General features: G+C 44.1%; 1 protein-coding gene across 1 annotated transcript in view; it reads right to left on the bottom strand.

Moving 5' to 3' along the window:
• Positions 1-23,352, bottom strand: part of GPSM1 (G protein signaling modulator 1) — a 142,610-nt gene extending 119,258 nt beyond the window's left edge. Inside the window, exon 1 of the mRNA XM_027869690.1 lies at positions 23,152-23,352. Coding sequence (XP_027725491.1) covers positions 23,152-23,210 — 59 coding nt within the window. The 5' untranslated portion in view covers positions 23,211-23,352. The remainder of the gene's footprint in view (positions 1-23,151) is intronic.
• Between the last annotated feature and the right edge of the window lie 315 nt (positions 23,353-23,667).

The raw sequence follows: 23,667 nt of genomic DNA, 5'->3' as shown, positions 1-23,667 counted from the left end.
AGTTTGCAATTAAAGTTTGCAATTTCTCAAGTTTGCAATTAAAGTGTACAACAGATAGTGATTTAAAAAAAAGAATATTACAGATTGTCCTGTCCAACTCTTTTATTTTAGAGATAAGAATTAGTGCCATGGAGGTTAAGTGACAAATTGTGCATTATCCCATAGGTAGTAAGTAGCACTGTTAGGATTTGAACTCTAGTCTTTTGAGATCAAATCTAGAATTCCAGAGTTTGTGCAGTAGGAGAACACTTTGGGAAGAGAGGTAGATGGAAACCATTGTGTATGTGTGTCTAGACAAAGAGCCACTGGTACTGATGGAAAATATGATCAATCACTGAGCATTTATTAAGTGTCTACAATATGCCAAGTACTATGAGCTAACGGTTTAATGGAAGAGACAACATGCAAACAACTACATACAAACGATATGTAAAGTATGAATTGGAGGGAATCTCAGAGGGAAGGCACTAGGATTAAAGGGGATGGGGAAGCCTTCCTATAGAAGGTGGGATTTTAGCTGGCACTTGAAGGAAGCCAGGGAAGCCAGGAGGCAGTGGTGAAGAAGAGGGAATTCCAGGCACGGAGGACAGCTGTAAAAAAGGCCCAGATGGAGAGACGGAGGGTCTTGCTGAACATCATGGAGGCCAGTGTCATTGGATCACAGAGTATGTGAGGGTGAGGTGAGCCTGGAAAGGCAGGAAGGGGGAAGCTTATGAAGGGTTTTGAATGTCAAACAAAGTTTTAAATTTGAGCCTAGAGATGATAGGGAGCCAGTGGGGTTTCTTGAATGGGGTGATGTGGATTATGAGACTTGTACTTTACAAAGATCAATTTGACACCAGAGTGGAGGATGAATCAGAACAGTGAGAGACCTGAGGTAGGCAGACCCATCAACAGGCTATCACAGCAATCCAAGCATGAGGAGATGAGGGCTTGCACCAGATTGGTAGCAATGTTAGGAGAGAATGATCTACAAGAGTTTAACATGGCCAGCTCTAGGGGTCATAAAGGGATTCAAAGAAAAAGAAGACTGTCTGCTCTTCTTTCCTTTTTCTTAATTAAGCAAGATATAGAAAGTTTCTTTTCTTTTTTTTTTTCCGAGCCATCAGCCCTCTTTGCATTGCTCCACGTCAGCAAAATAGCTCTGATGGAAAACAATTCTTAAAACTGACAGAGGTATCAACACGCAAACTGACAATATACAACAAATGATTTCAGGCTTCAGAAATGTGTGGAGGGATTGGTTCTATTTTAGGATGCTGAGTATTCTCACATCCTGGTTATGTTATTGTCATTTTCCTGAATGCTATTATTCACTATCTGCTTTCAGATAGGGCTTGCTTCCACTCTTTTTTTAAGCCAATGGCTGATCCTGGTTTCACTGTCCAATGTCTCAGAAAATTCTCAATATATCCCAAATATTAGAGATCAGTCTCTTTAGGACTCTGGTTTGTAGACAATCCTCTCAATTCATGAGCTTAAGATGAGAACCAGAGGGGCGGAGCCAAGATGGCAGAGTGAAAGCAGTGACTTGAGCTCTCCCCCAAACCCCTCCAAATACCTGTAAAAAAATGGCTCTAAGCAAATTCTAAAGCAGCAGAACCCACAAAAAGACAGAGTGAAACAAATTTCCAGCCCAAGACAACATGGATGGTTGATCAGAAAGGTATATGGCGCTGGGCAGGGAGAGAAGCGCAGTTGGGCTGGGAGAGGAACACAGTTCGGCGTGGGCACACAGGCCGCAGCAAACCTGGAGCAGGTCTCAGAGGGCTGAATCATGGGCAGTTGTGGTGGTTTCCAGACTTCTCAAACCACAAACGCCAAAGACAACTTAGAAGGTCAGTGAAAAAAGTCTATTTCTGTGGTGAGAGAAGAAGCTAGGTCTCAGCTGCAAGTCCAGAGCATGCCTGCGAGGCAGCAACTGTGTCCTGAGCTTCTGGCCCACAGACTGAGGGGGGAATCAAGTGGCTGCTCAGAGGGGGATTGCAGGGATCTCTTTGCCAGTGCTGAGGCAAGAATCTCTTGCTTTGCCCATGCTTCAATCTGGGTCACAGTTCTGAGGGGCGGTCCTGGGGTGAAGAGGAGTGCTGGCGTGGTGGAGCTTGTTGTGGTGGTGGAGAAGAAACACCTCACCCCTTATCACACCACCTTGGAAGAACTGAAAATTTACAGGTCCCTAGAAGTAGCTCTGAAAACAGCTGTACAAACCCCTAAAGCTTGGGACAGTACATTCTCCACATTGGAAGCAGACTCTTAACTTAACAAAGAGTTTAAAACTCAAGTAATTGGCTGGGATCATGAATAAGCAGCACAAAAAGAGTCAGACTTTATTATCTTACTTTGGTGACAAAGAAGATCAAAACATATAACCAGAAGACAACAAAGTCAAAGCTCCTACATCCAAAGCCTCCAAGAAAAATATGAATCAGTCCTAGGCCTTGGAAGAGCCCAAAAAGGATTTTGAGAAGCAAGTTAGAGAAGCAGAGGAAGAACTGGGAAGAGAAATGAGAGTGATGCAAGAAAATCATGAAAAACAAGTCAATAGCTTGCTAAAGGAGACCCAAAAAAATACTGAAGAAAATAACACCTTAAAAAATAGCCTAACCCAAATGGCAAAAGAGGTCCAAAAAGCCAATGAGGAGAAGAATGCCCTAAAAAGCAAAATTGGCCAAATAGAAAAGGAAGTCCAAAAGATTACTGAAGAAAATACTTCCTCAAAAATTAGAATAGAGCAATTGGAAGGTAGTGACTTTATGAGAAATCAAGACACTGTAAAACAAATCCAAAATAATGAATAATTAGAAAACAATGTGAAATATCTCACTGGAAAAACAACTGACCTGGAAAATAGATCCAGGAGAGAGAATTTAAAAATTATTGGACTATCTGAAAGCCATGATCAAAAAAAAGAGCCTGGACATCATCTTTCAAGAAATTATCAAGGAAAACTGCCCTGATATTTTAGAACCAGAGGGCAAAGTAGAAATTGAAAGAATCCATCGATGTCCTCCTGAAAGAGATCCCCAAAGGAAAACTCCTAGGAATATTGTAGCCAAATTCCAGAGTTCCTGGGTCAAGGAGAAAATATTACAAGCAGCCAGAAAGAAACAATTCAAGTATTGTGGAAACACAATCAGGATAACACAAGATTTAGTAGCTTCTGCATTAAGGGACTGCAGGGCATGGAATATAATATTCTGGAGAGCAAAGGACATAGGATTATAGCCAAGAATGACCTGCCCAGCAAAACTGAGTATAATCCTTCAGGGGAAAAAATGGTCATTCAGTGAAATAGAGGACTTTCAAGCATTCTTGATGAAAAGACCAGAGCTGAATAGAAAATTTTACTTTCAAATACAAGACTCAAGTGGAACATGAAGAGGTAAACAGGAAAGAGAAATCATAAGAGACTTACTAAGGTTGAACTGTTTACATTCCTGCATGGAAAGATGATATTTATAACTCATGAGACCTTTATCAGTATTAGGGTAGTTGGAGGGAAAAAATTATATGTACGTATGTGTATATATATGTATAGATAGATAGATAGATAGATAGATAGATAGAGGGCACAGGGTGAGTTGAAGATGAAGGGGTCATATCTGGAGAATAAATTTAAGGGGTGAGACAGGATTATACTAGGAGAAAGAGAAAGGGAGAGGTAGAATGGGGTAAATTATCTCACAAAAAAAAAACAGAAAAGAAAAGGCTCTTACAGTGGAAGGGAAACAGGGGAAGGTGAGAAGGAATGAGTGAATCTTATTCTCATAGGATTTGACTTAAGGAGGGAATAACATACACACTCAATTGGGTATGGAAATCTGTCTTACTCTATAGGAAAATGGGGGGAAGGGGACAAGAGATTAGGGGGATGATAGAGAGGAGGGCAGATTGGGAAAGGAGGTAATCAGAAGCAAATACTTCTGAGGAGGGACAGGGTCAAAAGAAAAAATAGAATAAATGGGTGGGCAGGATAGAATTAAGGGAAATAGAGTTAGTTTTTCACAGTATGTCTACAATGGAAGTGTTTTGCATAACTACACATGTATAATCTATATTGAGTTGCTTGCCTTTTCAATTAGGGTGAGTGGGGAGGGAGGGAGGGAGAAAATTTGGAACCCAAAGTTTTAAAAACACATGTTTAACAAAAATGTTTTCACATGCAACTGGGAAATAAGAAATATAGGAAATGGGGTACAGAAATCTATCCTGCCCTACAGGAAAATGGAAAGGGAAGGGAATAAGAGAAGGGTGGGAGAGATAGAAGGGAGGGCAGACTAGGGAAAGGGTATACAGAATGCATGACATCTTGGGTTGGGGGGAGGGGCGAGACGAGGTGAAAATTTGGAACTCAAAATCTTGTGGAAGTAAATGTTGAAAACTAAAAATAAATAAATTTATTAATTAAAAAAAAAATCTGAGAACCAGGAGGGTGCTATCTGAAACCATAATTCCTTTTGATTTACTTCACGAGGCCAGAGCAGTAGGCATAGATAATTATTATGATACTAGGATGCTTTGTAATGTTCCCGAAATAATAATAGTAAGCATTTATACATATAACATAGATTTGCAAATTGCCTTACACATCTCATTTGATTTGTATAACAACCCTGTGCGGTAGGTGTTATCATTCCCTTTTTAAAGATGTGAAAACTCAGGGGAAGGGAAAGAAAGGAAAGAGAATGGAATCTGCATTTATATAGCAACTACTATGTGCCTGGTACTGCGTAATCACTTTACTAATATTATCTCATTTGATCCTCATCACTCTGTGAGGTAGTTGTTGTTATCATTCCCATTTTACATAAAAGGAAACTGAGGCAAACAAAGGTTAAGGGACTTGCCCAGGGTCACACAGTTTGTAAATGTCTGAGGCCAAATCTGAACTCAGGGCTTCCCGACTCCAAGTATAGGCTAATCTCAATCATAAAAGAAAGTAGAGTCTTGAAGAATATCCTTCCATTCTCCAGGCTCTCAGACAGAATTAGATATGCCTTAAAAAAAATGGAAGAAGGCCTTTAAAGGGAGAACAAAGAAGAAAAGGGATCTGAAGAGATAGACAGGAATCCTAACCTGAGTCAAAAGGTTGGAAGGTAGGAGAATTTGGCATAGAGAAGAAAGACAGAGAGAAGGACCAGCAAATATTTGGTGCTACAGAACAGATAAGAAACTCTTTCTAAAGAGGAGGGGACTGGACCCTTAGGGGCTGCTGCTTGTTTTCTAAGGAATGACAATATGGATCCACAAGTGCCAGCAGGCATTAGATTATCCAGTAAGGACCAGAGGAAGAAGAGATGAGTAGTGGTGCCTGAGGGGCACCGATGCAGCTATTTGTCTGCCTGATAAAAAGGCTAGAGGTCTGGTGTATTCCCAGGGCATGTAACCAGCATGTGACAAACAGCTTTCCAAGACATCTCTCCACTGGTGGTGATTCATGAGGGCACAAATGATACTGCCAAAAGGAATCTAGAATGCCTTGCTAAAGATTATGAAGTCTTGGACAAGAAACTAAAGACCTTAGGGGGTACAGGTGGTGTTTTCATCACTATTGCTGATCAAAGGCAAGGGCTTCGAAGGGAAAGGTATATTTGGGAAGTTAGCAACCTGCTAAGAATATGATGAGTTAGAAATGAAGCTCCCATATGCATCAAAATATTTATAGGAAAAAAACAATGTGTGTGACAAGAAAGAACTAGCAACAAAGTAGATGCCCATCAATTGGTAAATGGCTAAAAGATATTAGGTTATACTAATGTAATAGAACATTACTGGGCTATAAGAAACACTGATAGGTTCAGAGAAGCACAGGAAGACATATAAACATGCAGAATGAAGTAAGTAGAACCAGGAAAACAATACACATAATGATTACAACAATGTAAACAGAAAGAATAATGAACACTGAACTGCATAATTATATACCAAACTTAGACCTGAAGAAGGAATGAGAAAAGGCACCTCCCTCACTTCAGTGGAAACCTAGCTGAGGAACTATGGGAGTGGACCACTGAAGATACTGTCAGACTCCCTTGATGTATTGATTAGCTTTGATGAACTACTGTATCCTCCCCCCCACCTTTTTATTTTCTTTATTTTTTTTTTATTAATTTATTTTGATTTATCAACAGCCACTTCCATAAGCTTTTGAGTTTTAAATTTTTCTCCCCCTCCCTCCCTACCTCTCTCCCCAAGATGGCACGCAATCTAATATAGGCTATACATATACATTCTTATTAAACATATTTTCACATTAGTGATGTTATAAGTAAGAATTAGAACCAATATGAGGAACCACGAGAAAGAGGACACAAAACACAACAGAAGAAAAAAAAATAGCAAATAGTATGCTTCGATTTGCACTCAAACTCCATAGTTCTAGGACCTCAGGGCAGTTTTCTTTTATGATTTCCTGAAAGATACTGTCCAGGCTCTTTTTTTCATCATGATTTTCAGGTAGACCAATAATTTTTAAATTGTCTCTCCTGGATCGATTTTCCAGGTCAGTTGTTTTACCAATGAGATATTTTACATTTTCATCTATTTTTTCATTCTTCTGTTTTTAACTGATTCTTGCTCCCTCATAGACTCATTAGCTTCCATTTGCTCAATTCTAATTTTTAACAAATTGTTTTCTTCTATTAGATTTGTACCTCCTTCCCCATTTGGCCAATTGTATTTTTTAGGGACTTGTTTTCTTCAGTGTACTTTTTTCCCAGTTGGCCAATTGTATTTTTTAGGGACTTGTTTTCTTCAGTGTACTTTTTTCCCAGTTGGCCAATTGTATTTTTTAAGGACTTGTTTTCTACAATTAATTTTTGTCCTTCCTCTTCCAAGCTATTGACTGTCTCTTGCATACCTCTCATTTCTTTTCCCATTTTTTCTTCTACCTCTCTCATCTGACTTTTAAAATACTTCTTGAGCTCTTCTAAGAAGGTTTTTTGGGCTTCAGACCAGTTCATATTCCCTTTTGAGGTTCCAGATGTGGATTTGTTGACAATGTCCTCTTCAGAATTTCTGCCTTGATCTTCACTCTTACCATAATAAGAATCTATCGTATGTTTCTTTTTACTCATGGTGGTTGCTTATTTCCTGTCCTTTAAAGAGATTGGGCTCTCCTGCTGGGTAGCAGAGGGCACTGACCCAAGCTTCTTGTGTTGGGAGCCAGGGCCTGGTCGATGGCTTTGTGTGCTGGGGCCTCCAATGGTGGCAGTTGGAGGCTGTAGGATTCTGGCAGCTTACCTGGTGTTGGGCTGGAAACAATAATACTGGAATTCTAGGGGTAGGATTGGGTAGTGTGGCTCCTGTAGATTTCCTGCTCACCCAGGCCTTTCCTTCCTTTTGCTTTCTTCAGCTCTTTTCAGATGGATGTTGTAAGGTGTTTATCCTCCTGGGGCCCCTTGGAGTGCTGCTTCCCTTAGTTTTGCAGAGGCACTGGGAGAGCCGGTTGCTGTAGACTGCCCAGGCAGCTGGTGGTTTTCTGAGCTGGTTTCCAACAGTTCCCCTGCCCTCAATGAGGAACTTGGGTCTAAGTGTTGGTGTTTGCCTGCTCCACCACCTGGGCTTCAGGTATGCTGAGGTGGGGCTTTCCACTAGCGTGCCGGGATGACTCCTGTTCTGTACTCCCCTTCCCCCAGGGTAAGAGGGGCCCTTCCAGTTAATCCCTCAAACTACCTGGGCTACTGGACTGCTGCACCCCATCTTTCTTCTGGTTCAGCTGCTCCAGGGTTTTTCCTGGGGTGATATTTTCTAGGCTTTCAGGGGTTAATAAGGAACAGTAAGAGAGACTCACCTCTTACTCCACCATCTTGGCTCCCGGAAGGGAGTCCCCACTTTTTTTTTTTAATTACAAGGGAATGTTTGCCAGGTAAGGGAGTTGGGGAGGGATATATTCAGAAACAAAGACAATGTAAAAAAAAAGAGCAATACATTTTTTTGTTTGTTTGTTTGTTTTGTTTTTGGTTAGGCAATAGGGTTAAGTGACTTGCCCAGGGTCACACAGCTAGTAAGTGTTATGTGTCTGAGGCCGGATTTGAACTCAGGTCTTCCTGAATCCAGGGCTGGTGCTCTATCCACTGCGCCACCTAGCCAGCAATACATTTTTTAAAAAGAATGTGGTGTCTAAAAATGGAATTTGGATTTCTGGATAATTGGCATAAGGGTGGGGAACCTGTGGCCTCGAGGCCACATGTGGCCCTCTACATCCTCAAGTCCAGTCTTTTGACTGAATCCAAACTTCATAAAAGAAATCTCCTTAATAAAAGGATTTGTTCTGTAAAACTTGGACTCAGTCAAAAGGCCGCAACCAAGGCGCTAGAAGGCTACATGTGGCCTTGAGGCCACAGATTCCCCACCCCAGATGAGAAAGACCAGCTCCTGGCCACAGATGAAGTACGCCTAACATGGTTACTAGTGGTAAGAATATATTTCTCTGGAGAATTGCAAATCTAATGAAAAGGGCTTTCATCTGAAAACGAAGAGAGCAGAAGAAAGCTGCCAAGCTTGATATCCTAGACAATTGTTACAATGTAGAAAGAATACTAGTAGACACGCCCAGAAGTTTGTGGGAGACAAAATACAGTATACAGCAATAAAACTCATGGCCTCAGGCATCTCTACATAAACTCATAACTTATGGGTAGGGAGGCAAGGCAAACCAGAGATCCAAATGCAAATTTGGATGCAAATCCAAAGGCAAATTTGATCCCATAGGTATCACTGAGACTTGTTGGAGTGAGACTTGTAGACCTGAAAAGGTAAAACTTATCCAAAAGGAACACCATAAACTGGGGGCAGGGAGGGAGGGCAGGGAGGAGAGGAAAGGACACTGAATGTGATTGTGTATGAAGAAATACGTCCACGTGAGGAAACCCAGGAATTGGAGGAGGGTAGCACAGTACAGAGTATTTGGGAAAAGATTATTCTACGGATAAACCGAACAGAAAGAAATGGATGAATACAGACTACAAAAGGATCAAATGAGATAATTGTAAAGTGTTTAGCACACAGTGCCTGGCACATAATAAGCACTGTATCAATGTTAGCGATTGTTGTTATTATTCTTGAATGAATGGATGGCAGTACTTCTGGACAACCTCTTCAAAGGGTATTTGAAATCAGTAGTTAATTCAAGTGACTTTTCAGGTTTGGGTCTGTTGCCCCAGCTCTTCAGAGGTGGTTTCTTTGCTCAAGGTACTGGTCCTACAATTTTGAGAGCTGTAAGTAAACAGAAGTCCTTTGAGTTGTGGCTAAGTTACCTTCCTAGGTTTTCCTCAGGCATGAATAACTAAAAGTATACCAGTTAGCACACACTCTAACCAATTATGGGTTCCTTATGCTTTTTAACCCTTCCTGAGAGCTGAGAGACCAGGAACCCAATAAACCAACCAAATTCTTACCCTGGAAGAAGACATGTGACACAAAGGGAGGGGAATAAATATCTCTCTTTTCACTACTGAACCATGGTCAACTGCAAGCTGGGCACATTCTGGGAGCATGGTGGCTGGCATCTGGGCTACTTTCACTGAAAAAGGGTACTTTACCCAGGGTACATGTTCAATTATTCCTCAGCTGGAGGGATCCAGTTTGTATTATGGATTCCTCATGAATATATTAGTCCTGCCATAGCTAGGATGTCATAGTCTGCGAAGAGGCTAGGGAAGTGTTGAGAGTTCAGCAGAGCAATTCCTGCTGGTTAAGGGAAGGACAAGAGAAAGGAAGATTAACTATACGACTGTTTGAGAGAGTTCTTGGAGAAGATTCCTTTTTCTGTCTCCTATCCTGCAAAGTCTTCCTTAGAAGCTCATCCTATGATCCAACCATCTCTAGCCCACACTTTTATGGAACCCCACTGAAGTTCAGAGGCTGTTTGTTGTGTACAATTGTGGAAAGAGGAAAGGGAGCAAACAAGGGTCACCTCCGTGACTGACTCTCACTCATTCTCCATTTCCGATTTCACTTTCCTCAGGCAGATCAGAGCTCTGTGGGAAACTGGCCCTCAAATAACTGAGTCTCTGACCTTTAAGAAGTGAGCTCCCCCTGCTGGCTTACAGGGTTTAGCATCAGTGAGGATTAACTGCATTTGCAGTGTTTTCCAGAGCTTCAGAGGGCCCTGAGAACACTATAAATAGCCCATGGTGGATTAGTGGAATCTTTAGCCTTGAAAGAAATCACTTCCTTTGGCCTTTGGAACAAGACAAGGAATGTGTAGAGAGAGCTTGACAGCTGAGTGAGTGTGGCCAGCTTGTGTGGGCCTCTGGCAGCCCAGGGCCCTATCTCTGTAACTGTTACTGCTTTTCCTCCTTATCAATAATTGTCTCCCTGTCTTTTCCTCAACTTCATATGATTACTCATCTTTTCTTTCCTGAGGATGGACCACAGGTAACATGGTAAAGTGTAAAAAACACCACATATGGAGACAGAGTTTAAATCTCAACTCTGTTCCTTACTAGTAGTGTGACATTTCATTTATCTGGGCCTCATTTTTTATCTGTAAAATGAGGGATTTAGGGGCAGCTAGATGGTACAGTGGATAGAGCACCGGCCCTGAAGTCAGGAGGACCTGAGTTCAAATCTGGCCTCAGACCAAACACTTGATACTTACTAGCTGTGTGACCCTGGGCAAGTCACTTAACTCCAACTGCCTAAAAAAAATGAGGGATTTGGATTAAATAATCTCCGAGGTTCCTTTCAGCTATAAATCCATGATTCAATGACATCTGGAAATTGAGATGGGAACAGGCCCTTTTCACAAAGCCAGTCAAAAGAAGGGGTCTAGGATGGGGGAACCATTAACATATTTTGTCCTTCCTGGTCCCTCTTGGGGATTTTTTTAAAGAGGCAGTGGGAGTTTCTGAACTAGGCTTAGTAAAGTGGCCACTGGGCCCTCTCTTGGGTTCTAAATTGCCCTGTTTCCAGTCATCAATATGAGGGAAGCAGGTGCCAATTAGCACTGATTAATTAAGCTCTGAGAAAAACAAGAATCCTTGGTATACTCCTAGCTTAAAGTTCTTACTATGTGATTTCAACCCATCATAGGCGGAAGGCTAAGGATTTCTATTCCTTTTTCACGAATAGTCAAACAAGGAAATACCAAGGCACAATGACTTTTCTAAGCCCTCTCTCCCTCTCCCTCACCCTCTCTCCCTCTCCCTCGCCCTCTCCCCCTCTCCCTCGCCCTCTCCCCCTCTCTCCCTCTCTCTTCCTCACATACACATACACACATTTGGCATAGGGTACCTGCCTCTCTCCATACCATGAATAATCTTTCCCTGATCCTTACTGTATTACTCAAATGATCACAAATATACCTACCTATTCGCATGTTATATGTCAGTAGAATGTAAGCTCCATGAGGGTAAAGACTGGTTTTTATTTTGTTTTGTTTGTACCCTGGTCCTTAGTATAAGGTCCTTTGCATAAGAGAGGTGCCTAAGATGTGCTTGTTGGTTTGTATTGGATAATCCAACCAAAGGGTGCTGATAGAGGAATAAAAAAGCCAAGATTTTAAGTTCAAAATCTATTATATTGATAGTTCAACAACCTTTATCATTCCACACAATACTAACTGGGTGATTGGAATACTTGATAAGAGAAATCAAAACTTCTCAAAGAGTAAGGCAATGGGAGTAGAGCACCATTACTTCTCCTGGCAATTTGGGTTCTGCAGTCCCATTTCTAAGTGGGCACACAAGGCTTGAGTTTGCCCCTCCCCAGTGACCTGAGTAGAGACACCCTATCCATTCCCTAGCCCCAAAGCTGAAATTAAGCTGGACCAGGAGGGGATGTTTGGAGATACCTGAGTTTAAGTCACACCAACACCCTCATCCTGACACCCAAACAACCAGAAGAAAAGTTTTTTAAAAATGTTAATTCAACAAAGAAAAATAATTAAGTTGTTTGACTCCATGTGGATAAACCTTGGGTGAGAAATTGAATTTTCCATTTTCGGCCACTGTTTCGGCCTCCTAGAGACACTGCCTGAAAGGACCAAGGGAGATAGGTTGCTTAGTAACTGGGATGTCCCTGGAGTATTACTGGTTCCCAGAGGTCTTTTGGGGACAGCTCAAAGCCTTATAAGCCCCAGCCTTTGGCAGTCACTTCCGGTGGTGGCTTCAGGACTGAAAAAAAGGAACTTGGCCCTGAGGGGAGGGGGTGGAAATAGTAACTTCTTATCAACCTTATCCAGTTCATAGACTGGATAAGTGTTAGAATAAACCTTAAAAATAACAGAATTCTTCCAGTAGCTACAGGCTAGTTTGGGATTTCCTTTTCAAAGCTAGTTAGGCTCCTGCCTAGGAGACCAGGACTGGAAGAGAAGAGCTTAAAGGTCACCATTCCATTCTCCCCAAATCCTCAAAAAGGACCAACTGGTGAATGTCCATCACTAGGGAAGGTCTATGAATTCCCACTAGGAAAAGCCACAGTTGTCATTGAGGGGCAATGGCCCCCAATCCCAGCACAATGGCTGATAATAGAGGCCTCAAGTTAGGTGGTCCCAGTCTAGGCTGGGGGTGTAGGGTAGGTCTGGGGATGATTGGCGCACTGAGTAGCAAGTAAAGTGGAAAGAAAACTGGCTCTAAAGTCAAAGGCCTTGGCTTGAAATGCCACCTCTTTTGGTTACTACCTGTGTGATTCCTCACCTGAAAAAGTGAGGAATTAGACTAGATAAACTTTGAGGTTCCTTCTGGATCTGGATCTATATTTTATGATTTCCAGAAGATCAAAATAAGATCATTGTGGGCTAGTGATGGGACAAAGGATATTCTCCCCCTACTCAATCCCCTTTAAGGGCAGACTCTACCTTCCTACAGTTATTCTTCTTATTGTTTCCTAACATCAGCCAATGAGATTACCCCTCTAAAGTCTAGCCTATATATTCTCCACTCGCTCCTTTGCTTCCTTTCACAGCCCACTCCTTCAATGCAGAGACTATTTCAGTGGAATGAGAGAGAAAGCCTCAGTCACCAGGGCCTTGTGTCCTTGGCTCAAATTCTCACTCATTTTCCATTGCCTTCAACTCCTTCCCCTGCTTTTAGACCAGGACAAACAGTCTTTTTGAAAAGGGACTATTTGGTTTTTTTTGCTTTTCTTTGTACTCTACTGCTTAGCACAGTTACCTGGAACATAATAGGAGCTTAATAAATACTAGTTGACTGACTGACTTTCCCCAAACAGACCAAAGGCCCCTGAGAAATTGGCCTTCTACATAATGAATGATGGATGCTTAGCTAGTGGGTCTCCTGATTTGGAGAGTTTAGCCCCAGCAGGGAACATATAATAAATGCTCACTTCCCTTTAGCTTCTGGAACAGAAGAAGTGATGCTGGAAGGCTTGACACCTGGGTGACCAGCTAACTTGAATAGGCCTCTGGTTCCTTGACCTTGTCTCTGTGACTCTGGGTCAATCTCTCTGCCCTCAAATGTCTGCCTTCTTTCATATTCCAGAGTCTCTGGCATAATTTCCCCCTCTTTCTTTAGCTAGGATGGATGGACCGGAGCGCCGGGAAGGCATGGTTAGTAAGGCCAGAAACTACTCTGACATGTGAGTCACAGGAAGCAAGAAGAGATTACCACTTCCTGCCTTCCTGGCCCTTTGGGTCCTGCCACTGGGGCTAAGCTCCCAGTCCCTCAAATGAGCAACCTTAACCCCCAATGAGTAATCTAGAATGATGTGGAGGTGGTGATGGGATATGATGTAAAGAGTGCTAGGGATTCAGGGTCTGGATTCAAAAACTAAGATCCAGTCATTTCCCTTCTCTCAACACGAGTTTTCTAATCTGTAAAATAAGGTGGTTGAGCCTCTAAGGTTCCTTCCAGTTCCACACCTGATTCCAGGACCCAGACCTTCCATAGTTTGCCCTTGGTCATCTGCCAGGCCAAGAGATCACCTTCCTGCTCTCTACCTGCCCACTATGGTAAAACCAACAGCTGCTATGTGTCTCCATGAAGTCTGCTCCTGCTGCCATCTCTTCAGGTGGAGGATCTGCCTGCCCAGGTCTCCAGGGTTTCAACAAGGATATGAAGAAAGGACATATAGAAGAGGGGATGTGAAATAATGAATGCCACTCAAAAGTAGAGACATTATCACAGCCAAGGTAAACAAGGCGTGGAAAGGTTATTCTTTATGCTTCTGTCCTCTCCTTTCCTACAGGGAACCAGAGTCTGGAGAAAAGTTGGGAAAATGCACCTCTCTTTTTGCAGTGAAGAGATGAGAGACTATGGTTATGGAATACTGCACACACTGTCAGATATAGCATTTCTACAAAGCCCTCTACCAGCCAGTCACTGTTATCACACTGTCCCAGCAGAGCCTCTGAAAGAACTAAATCTCAGTGCTATGACCACTTCAGCAGGGATTGATAATCAGGAAATGCATTCATGCCAGGTTGCTGAACTGTTTACCAATGTTTCTCCTCTGCCTCTCTCCTTCTCCCCCCTCCCCCACCCCTGCTCTCTCACCATAATGGTGCAGAACTTAGTGTAGACACCCAAGCATTTTAGCCCACTGTAGCTTAGAACTCCTAAGTTCACGTGCAGTTTCTCCAGTAGCAGGAATTCTGGGTGTGTACCAACTACAAATGCCCACTGGTGATTTGTTTCTTAAATAATACCAATGGAAAGGACCTTCCCCTCGTACTTTCATAGGCCCTGAAGGTGATGTGAGTATGCATAGAGAATTTACTTTCTTACCAATTGTGACTGTGACCTTCAGAAAGCTGGCCTCTTTTCCTTGCACTTTCACGCCTGAATCTGGCCCTCTCAATATTTCCTATTTAATATAATGACCAGGAAAGAGATACTGACCAGGGCCTCAAAACTTACCATTTTGCCCTGAAGCTAGGTTGTCTGGCTCCAGCTCCACCAGCGCAACAGCTACCATCTTGGTCATCTAGCCATAGCATTCACCCCAATAGACCGATGGAAAAGTCAAACCAAAGTGCCACGGTTACACTGGCCTGCTGGGCACTAACTCCTACCCGCTCATATCCCTGGAAATTTGCCTGCCAACTTATCTTCTGGTAATGTAATTTATGAGTTATATCCCTTCTTCCAACCTCCCCTTTATATCCATATCCATAGCCTCTACAGAGCACGAAGGTGAGCTGAGTATGGAAAATGCCCCACGGTCACTGATCACCCTCACCCCTGGGTCCTGCTTCTGTGGCTGGGACCTTTAAAAGGGCACCAGATCTCACCCATGGCATCTGTGTACCCTCAGGCAGCCCCTTAAGCTTCCCCAGGGCTGCCCAGGGCTCACCATCCCTCCCTTCCACAGGTTGGCTAGAATTAGTCTGCCTTGCATTGCCACTGCCTCTCTTTTACTGAATGCCTCCTAGAAGCCACCACTCCTCTGCCCCCAGACACCCCATGGGCCCCTGCCTTCCCAGCCCCTCAGCAGCCACCAGCCTAGCAAGATGCCAGTTCTACTTCCAGTGACCCTGCTCAGGTTGGGAATCCCTCCCCCCACCTCTTTGGGGGTGGGGTGGAGTTTACCACTTCCCGCCCTGCCAGCCGAAGTCCTGCTTCTGTGATTATACCCTTAGAGACAAAGCTGGGCTCCATTTCTGGCACCTATATTCATACCCTCTCTTTGTCCCCCATACCATGCAGCAACCCAGAATTTCCCTCACTCAACATCCTAAAAGTAGCAATCCTAGGCTCTGCAGTTTGACACTGAGCTCCCTGCTAGCCTGACCATCTCTCCCATTGACATTACCACTGTTGCTGATTTGGAGACTCACCTCCCAGGCCTGCTGGCCTGCTTTACCACCTTATCCCCACCAGCTTAGAATAGCCAAATGGCAGTGTCAAAGACAACATCAGTCTGCTAAGGACAGACACTAACCCCTGCCTTCAGACCAATTGTCTCTATAGGGTTTTGGGGGAAAGGAGAAGAGGGATCAACTGGCTATTTCCTACAAATCTTTTATGCCCTGCTCCTACGCCCTTGGAAGGGAAGCCAACGCTCTACCTTTATCACCTGCGTAACTCCTAGAAGCCTCTTAGAAACTCCCTGAATTAGCATCTCAGGAGATCAACCCAGGTCCCATCTGGCTGCTCACCAGGCTAACCATATCACTGGTACCTACCTGCCAGGTCCCAACTGTTCTATTGGCTGCTGAAGGGTACAAACAGTCCCACAGGAAAGCAGGAGCTACCCCAGTACACCAACCTTCCTGCTCATCTGCCTGCCAATTTATTATTTAATAAAATTATTATTGAATAGCTTCTCCTTCTCTCTAGTTCCCTGGAGAAGGATATGGGGGAATGGGGTGGGGGTTGGGGGAGGAAAGGGGGGGGAGAGAGAGAGAGAGGGAGAGGGAGAAGGAGAGAGAGAGGGAGAGGGAGAAGGAGAGAGAGGGGGAGAGGGAGAGGGAGACGGAGAGGGAGAAATTTTTTAACTCCCTATCTTTTCTTCCCAGACTTTGTAGCTCCTTTGAAAGAAGTCTGGGTTCTACCTGAACACCTATACTAACCTTCACCAGACTCTGAAACCTCTACTAGTTAATATACAAGGAAAGGTTGCCTAGGCTTCAGTGTCTTCAGCCCCCAGCTCCACCATTCTTCCCCGTACTACTGTCCAGTTACCTATCAACAATCACCACATAGCCCTGACCACCAAAGATTATTTGTGCCCCCCCCCCCGCTAAATTCTTTTGCTCTTGCTCACTAAGAGGTATCAAGACCTGCCTTGCTCTTTACCTCGATACCTTATCCTGACCTTAACTGCCATGGACTACTTGCCCTTCGTCACTGTGCCACAAAAATATGCTGATGTGTTGTTTCTCCAGACCAACTTTTGGGTGCCCCTACCTTTCTTGCTCTCCCCCTCAGTTGCTACCTTGTGGGAAAAAGAAGTGCCAGTTTCTTAGCCTCTTTACCAGTTTTTGCATACCTGTTCCACCCACTTTACCCCTATTAAACTAAATTGTTGTCTGGGTTGTTCACTCTTCCATCGAAGACAATAACTACCATCTTCCACTGGAATAATTCCAGATTTGGGGCACCTAAGCAAATATTTCAGGGGACAAGTAGCTGAGAAGAGGGGGATTTGTACTGAAGGAGGATATGCAGTAAAGCTAATCTAAAACCAAACTTGTTTTTAGAACATGTGAGATACCCCTGTATCCCAAAGAAGCCTAACTTGCCAGTCAATCAGAACATATCACAGTTAATGTACAAAGCCCATTATGCCTAGGGGAAAGGAAGAGAGTCCTTTTTTTGAATCTCAATCTTCCTCCTCATCTTTGGCCTCTTGCCAAAGAAGAGATACTAGATCGTAAGACCAGCAATAGGTAGCCTGGTCCAAAGGCCAGCAGAGAGCATGTCTAGTATGTCACCTGGGACCTTCATGATGATCTAGTTGCACTTAGCCTTACAAATCTGCAAGGTCTTACTTTGCGATGGATTTCTCCTGGGGAAAAGAGAATAAGGGAGGATTCTGGGTCATAATTTTCTAGGACTCTAAAGAGTAAGGCTCTGAGCGTCTTGAAATGACTGGCCTTTCAAGATTAGGTGCTTCATCACCTTCTGTTCTCCCCTTCCGCCCTGGAAATGGAAAGTGTTTCACCTTCTGATCTTGGCTAGACCCATGCTGGGTGCCTTGGGGGTCCAGATCATAGGCATATATCAACTTTTCTCTCAGTGTTTCCTAAGGAGAAACAAGAGCAATCTGGGATGGAAAAAAATGAGTTCTGGACATTTCTCCAGATCACTCTGAACACTATCTTGTTTCCTTGAAATATTTTTGACCCCTGCTTTTTACTTAGCTTGGCCTAGAAAACTTGAATGAACTGGACCCAAGGGCATGTATGCATACGTCCTATGTCTCAGGATTGCTCGGCCGCATGGCTCAGTAGATGGACTCCCTCCGCTGGTTCATTTCCTGATGATCCTGGAATCATAGCCTGGCTTCAGTCACAGCTACTCCTTCTCTCAGCAGTCCTTAACAGGCTGGCCAAGTGTGAGAGAAGGGTCTGAGCTATCAAAGAGGGTTTTCCCTGCTGGGAAGGGGGCTTGGGAGCAGCTTTGGAATGTTCTAGCAAACAAAATTCCATTCATTTGACTGTTCTTGTGGCTTCTCCCCCAAAATGATTGGCCATTGGCCCCACCAGAAAAATCACTTAATGTGTTTGCATTCATAGCTTGTGTTTTGTTTGGAGTATTCAGACTAATTATTTAATCAGAAAATTATCATTCCCTGCCTCCTCCAATGGGATTTGAAAATCTTTGCTGTGCGCTTTCATGCTACCTTAGGAACCAAATTCTCTCCCTATCTTTCTACTAAGATAACAATTCTTAATTTCATAATGGACACAGGACAAAAATTGGCCTTGCAGGTAGCTTTTTGGAGATGTACCCATTTGTTCTATAAAGTAAAAGATGCCAACATTAGACATCCTGAGAAGGAAATGTGGGGTCATACCTTTAACCAAGTAATCAACAAATATTTATTTACTAAGCATCTACTGTGTGCCAGGCACTGTATTAAATGCTAGAGATACAAATACAAAAATACAACAATTCCTGCCCTCAAAGAGTTCACATTCTATAAAATTCAGGGAATTTACTCTTCAAATGGGAAGACAAACACAAAGAAACAACTTTAGCAACACCCTGTAGTGATATAAATACCACATGTCAAGACTGTAGAATAGAAGGGCAAAGTCTTGTGAAGCTTAAGGATGATCTTGGGAGCCCATCAGAGAGATGGATAGATCTTGTTCAGTTATGTCTGACTCTTCATAACCACCATTTGGAGTTTTCTTGGCAAAGATATTGCAGTGGTTTGCCATTTCCTTCTCTAGCTCATTTTACAAATGAGGAAACTGAGGCAAACAGGGTTAAGTGACTTGCCCAGGATCACACAGCTAGTAAGTGTCTGAAGCTGTATTTGAACTCAGGTCTTCCTGAGACCAGGCCCAGCACTCTATCTATCATGCCACCTCACTGCCCCAGATAGAGAAGTACATATGTATGTAGATAGAGGTACATATGTTTGTAGATAAATATGTATGTATGTAGAGAAACCTGGAAAAATACACACAAGTATACATAGATTGTATGCATATGTGTACATATATGTACATACATACATATATATCCAGGTTTGTCTGGATTCTGTAAGAACACTATTTCTATAACACTTTTTTCCTCCTCATTAAAGTGCTGCGACATATACTGTTGTACTCTATGAGGACTTTTATAAGTAAGACAGATATTATCCTTGTTTTATAGCTGAGGCAACAAAGACCTCAGAAAATTAAGTGCCCAGGGTCACATAACATAGTGCACCAGTAGTCTCAAAGTCAGGATTTGGATCTAGGTCTCCAGCTCGGAGTTCAGGGCTTTTCTCCGTGTACTGCAATACTTTCTGCTTGCCCTTTCTCTCCTGATCAGACGGAGTGGAAGATACAGCTCCCTTAAGCTGATTTCATTCTCATCTTGCTCCCTAAGTCGACCAGGTATGGGTTTCAGTTGAACCACAATGGTATTCCAGACTGCATCCATCACTGGATGGCCAGTTCTCTATAGAGAACCAAGGTCCAAATTGAACCTTGACCTGTGCTTTTTGTCTATTTGCCCTAATGAAACCAATTCTGGGTTTCTTTGTCCCTGGTCCTAGCTGGGAACTGCTATCTGAGTGTTTCTTCATTTTGGTAAAGGGCTAATTCCTGGAAAAGTCCTGCCCTTGGGTGTAGGAATGTTGGCAATGACTATTATGCTCCTTACCATAACCTATAACATACTGATCACATGAAAAAATGGTCAAGGTTTCACTTTCTTTTCTACCATTGAAGCTCAGGTAGCAAGCAGCAGGGTCAGAGAGAGGTTAGGGTTCTCTGGACTGACAATCTGTAAACCGGTTGTTTAGATGGAGTTTCAGCTGTTTGGCTTCTGTTTCATGGTTGAGTTCCTTTTCACCAATCTAGAGCCATTATTGAATATAGATGGTTACATCTGCCCTGACAAAAAGCACACTTTCCCATATGTAAAAGTTCTCTGGGTCACTTGTTCATTGGCTGTGTGACTTAGTTGATTAGAGTGTGACACTGATGGGCTCGTAGTTGTAGACTGAATCCCCAAATGGCCCACTTAACTTGGCCCTGTTCCTTAGCCTATATGGGATTGAGATCCTAACCCTGTCAACATGCATTACTGGTGACTCGGTGTCCAAACAAAACACCAAGAATGATTCAATGCAGCTTATATCCATAATTGGGAATCCCAATTACACTAGGTCCAACTGATGGTGAGTCAATTGTTACCCTTGAAAAATGGAAAAATGTCACATTGTCCTAATCTTTCCCAAGCCCTACTTTCCCCCTTAATTCTTTCATTTCTATTGCTGGCATAACCATGCTCACAATTACCCATACTTGAAATCATGAGTCACAATACTCAGAGCTCAGAGTGACCTTAGATATCACAGGATCATTTAATATGAGGATTCTTAACCTTTTTTCATGTCTCAGACTCTGTTGGCAGTCTGGTGAAGCCCATAGACTCCTTCTCAGAATATTGGTTTTAAAAGTATAAAACACAATTCGCAGGATTACAAGGAAGCTACCATACTGACATAGTTATTAAAAATTTTTTTGAAACAAGTTCACAGATCCCAGGTTAAGTAAGAACCCCTGACCCAGACAAACTTGTTTAATTTTTGTAGATGGGAAACTGAAGCCCAGAAAGTGTAAGTGACTGGCCCATAGTCATCCAAGTAGTAAACAGCAAAGCTGGGATTTGAACTCAAATCTCCTCTAACTCTACATAAAGTGTTTCCCCTCTCCCATCTACTATGTTGTCTGATACAGCTGAAAAGGTGACAGTTTTAAACTTAGGTTCTTTATTACCTATGTGACTGTGGGCAATTTACTTTCCTGCTTTCGGCCTCAGTTTCCCTTATCTGTACAAATGAGGTGGAGGGCTAAATCAGTAGTACCAAATATCAAACACAAATAGAAATGCATCCCTACAGGCCACATTTTGACTTAGAAAACCACTAATTAGCACCATCTATATTGTATTTTTATTTTGTTAAACATTTCACAATTATATTTTAATCTGGGGAATTTTAAACCTCTAAGCTAGATGACTCTAAAGCCCCTTCCAGCTGTAAATCTAAGATCTTAAGTTGTCTTAGACTCTTTCCTCTATCATGCTCACATGCAATCAATTGCCAAGTTCAAGTCTACCTTTCAATTCATCCCCTCTTTCTATTCCCAATTGCTATTCCAGTTTATGATTAGACACATGCCCCTCCCTGCCATGCAATAGCAAAGAAAACAGCATCATCTGATTCTCCGACTTGCTGTCACATAATCTTCACTTATTAAGGGCCTGAACCCCATCTCTATGAGGCTGCAAATCTCCCCAAACTCTCATCACTAGCTCTGTCCTGGCCAGTCAGCTAGCACGTACACTTCTTTTTGCCCAGCTCTGACCAATTACTGGAGACAAGGTAATCTTAAAAGTAACTTTTTTTTAACTAAAAAAAATGTAGTTTGGGTGATTGTGAGTAATAACAATGGCCTGATGGTTTCATTGCAGTCCTTTATGGATAGTCCATATGCTTCACTGCAGGACACATTGGGGTGGCAGGCCTAGTGTGTTAGCATAGATTTTCAGCCATGATTATAAGGAGGTAGAGAGGCTATTAATTGGCTGGGAGAAATCTTGTTTCTGTGGCATGGCAAGCAGTCTCCTTAATTACAACCTGGATGATGCAGCACAGTACATATACACATGTGCATACATACATATGCATAAATGCAGATCATACAGTCATCTCTCAATTACCATGAAATAAAGTGGTATATGCATAATCCCACTGGGTGCTAATTTTTTTTTTCTATTTGCCTTCATAATGCAGCCAGAGGCACCAACTTAGTCACGTGGGTGCACCCCTCCACATGTCTGGCCAGGTCTTTTCCTTAGAGCCACACCATGGGGGTGGGGGTGGGAGGTAGGTGGGAGGACTGGACAATTCTTGGAGGAAAATTGAGAGGTGTCTCTGTTCCGAAGTAGGGCTGTTTTGGGCCCTTTGCTTGTCTTGATCATTTGAACTGAAATACCTGTCTCTCTTGTCCATTTAGTTCCCAGGGGCCAATAAAACTAGCAGCCAGTTAGAAACCAGACTGGACAATCCCTCCAGTCTGCTTTAGCAGCCAATTTCAAGGTCTGCACTTCAGTAAGAAGAGAACTATATGCCCCAAGCAAAGCGTGGACTGGGAAGTGATGTCTGTCAGCGGACTGGGGCTGAATGACAAAGGCTTCTCTCCTGGTGGGCCATCAAACCTGCTCTGCCAACGAGCTGTTGGCTGACCCGCCATGGGCTGGATCCTCAGGGCGAGGGTCCTAGGCCATTTCCATCTGTGACAACCCCAACTCAGCCCACCACTGCCCTCTCGCGCTCTGATCCTCCCACCCTCCTGCAAGTCGGAAAAAATGCAGCCCCAGCCCAGACTGAAGGCAGAGGAGTGCTGTGCCTGGCCTGGCCTATGGAGGGTTTCCAGCGGGCAGGTGTAAGAATGAGAGCTCCGGGTGACTGCAGCCTGGGGGACAAAGCTCCGGAGCTCATCGACAACAATAGCTCAAGGTGGGAGGGGGGATGCTTTTCCTGCAACTAGCCTAGGAGTGGGCGCGCCAGCCCCAGCCCAGCAGATCTGACCGCTTCCCCTACGGCTGCAGCAAAGGTAGGCTGTGGGGGAGCCTGTTGTGTTCCCCGGCTCAGACCCATCCGGCACAAGCAAGCGAGGCACAGGCAGGCACAACACAGCCCGCAGCCCAACGGCGGCCGCCCAGCTAGCCTGGTTTTGCTTTGTCTTCCGTCCCCCGATCTCCCGCCCGCTTCACCCCGAGGGGCGAGGGAGAGCTAAGCACACGTGCGAAAGCGCCTTTCTTTTTCGAAGAGGAGACTCGGGCACCCTGCACTGGGGAGGGGAAGGTAGGGCAGGGCGGGCCGAAGGAGAGCGTGGGGCTAGATGGGGGCACCGCCGAGCCTCACTTGTGCACAGAGAAAGTTGGTCAGTTGAGGCTGGAAGAGGGGGCGCCCCAGGAGGGCTACCCAAGTTGCTGTTGGCCTGGGTGACCGTGGGTGGGGGGCGGGGAAGCAGAAAGTCTGGCAGGGAGCCGGCGAAGGAGTCCTTACCTGGAATAAAGTCTCTTGGTGGCTGAATTCTGGACCTCATCACTGGTCAGACAAGCCATGAATTACCGAGAAGAGACAGTCCCTTTGGGGCGCGAGCACTCAGTCGGCGGCGGCAGCATGAAACGGCGACCAAACCCCAGAGAGGCAGTCCGAGGGAGCAAGGCTAGCGGGGAGCTGCGCCCTGGCAGTCAGTCTCCCGCGGCCAGCAGACGGATAGCGAGCTAGAACGATGGCAGCAGCGGCTAGGAAGTGATGTATAGGCAAATAAAGTCTGGGGCAGGCCCCTCCCTCGCCCTCCTGCCCCCCGCCCCCCGACCGTGATGTCATACCCGTACACTGGGGAAGGGGGACGGAGGTGACTTTGCTCTTCGGTGACCAGCGACAGCCGCCCCCCAATGCCCTCGCTCGGTGTGGGTTGCTCAGGGGCTGCCCAACAGCAGAAGACACCCGACCGCCCCCTTGGGCACTGTCTCTTGTCTTCGGGGGAGGGGAGCAAGGGGAGTGAGGAGAGGGATT

This window comes from Vombatus ursinus, unplaced genomic scaffold (genome assembly GCF_900497805.2).
Source record: "Vombatus ursinus unplaced genomic scaffold, bare-nosed wombat genome assembly UNPS02014793.1, whole genome shotgun sequence".
In the NCBI taxonomy this organism is placed as follows: Eukaryota; Metazoa; Chordata; class Mammalia; order Diprotodontia; family Vombatidae; genus Vombatus; species Vombatus ursinus.
The sequence above is the reverse complement of the archived record's forward strand: the minus strand, read 5'-3'. Positions and strand labels throughout refer to the sequence as shown.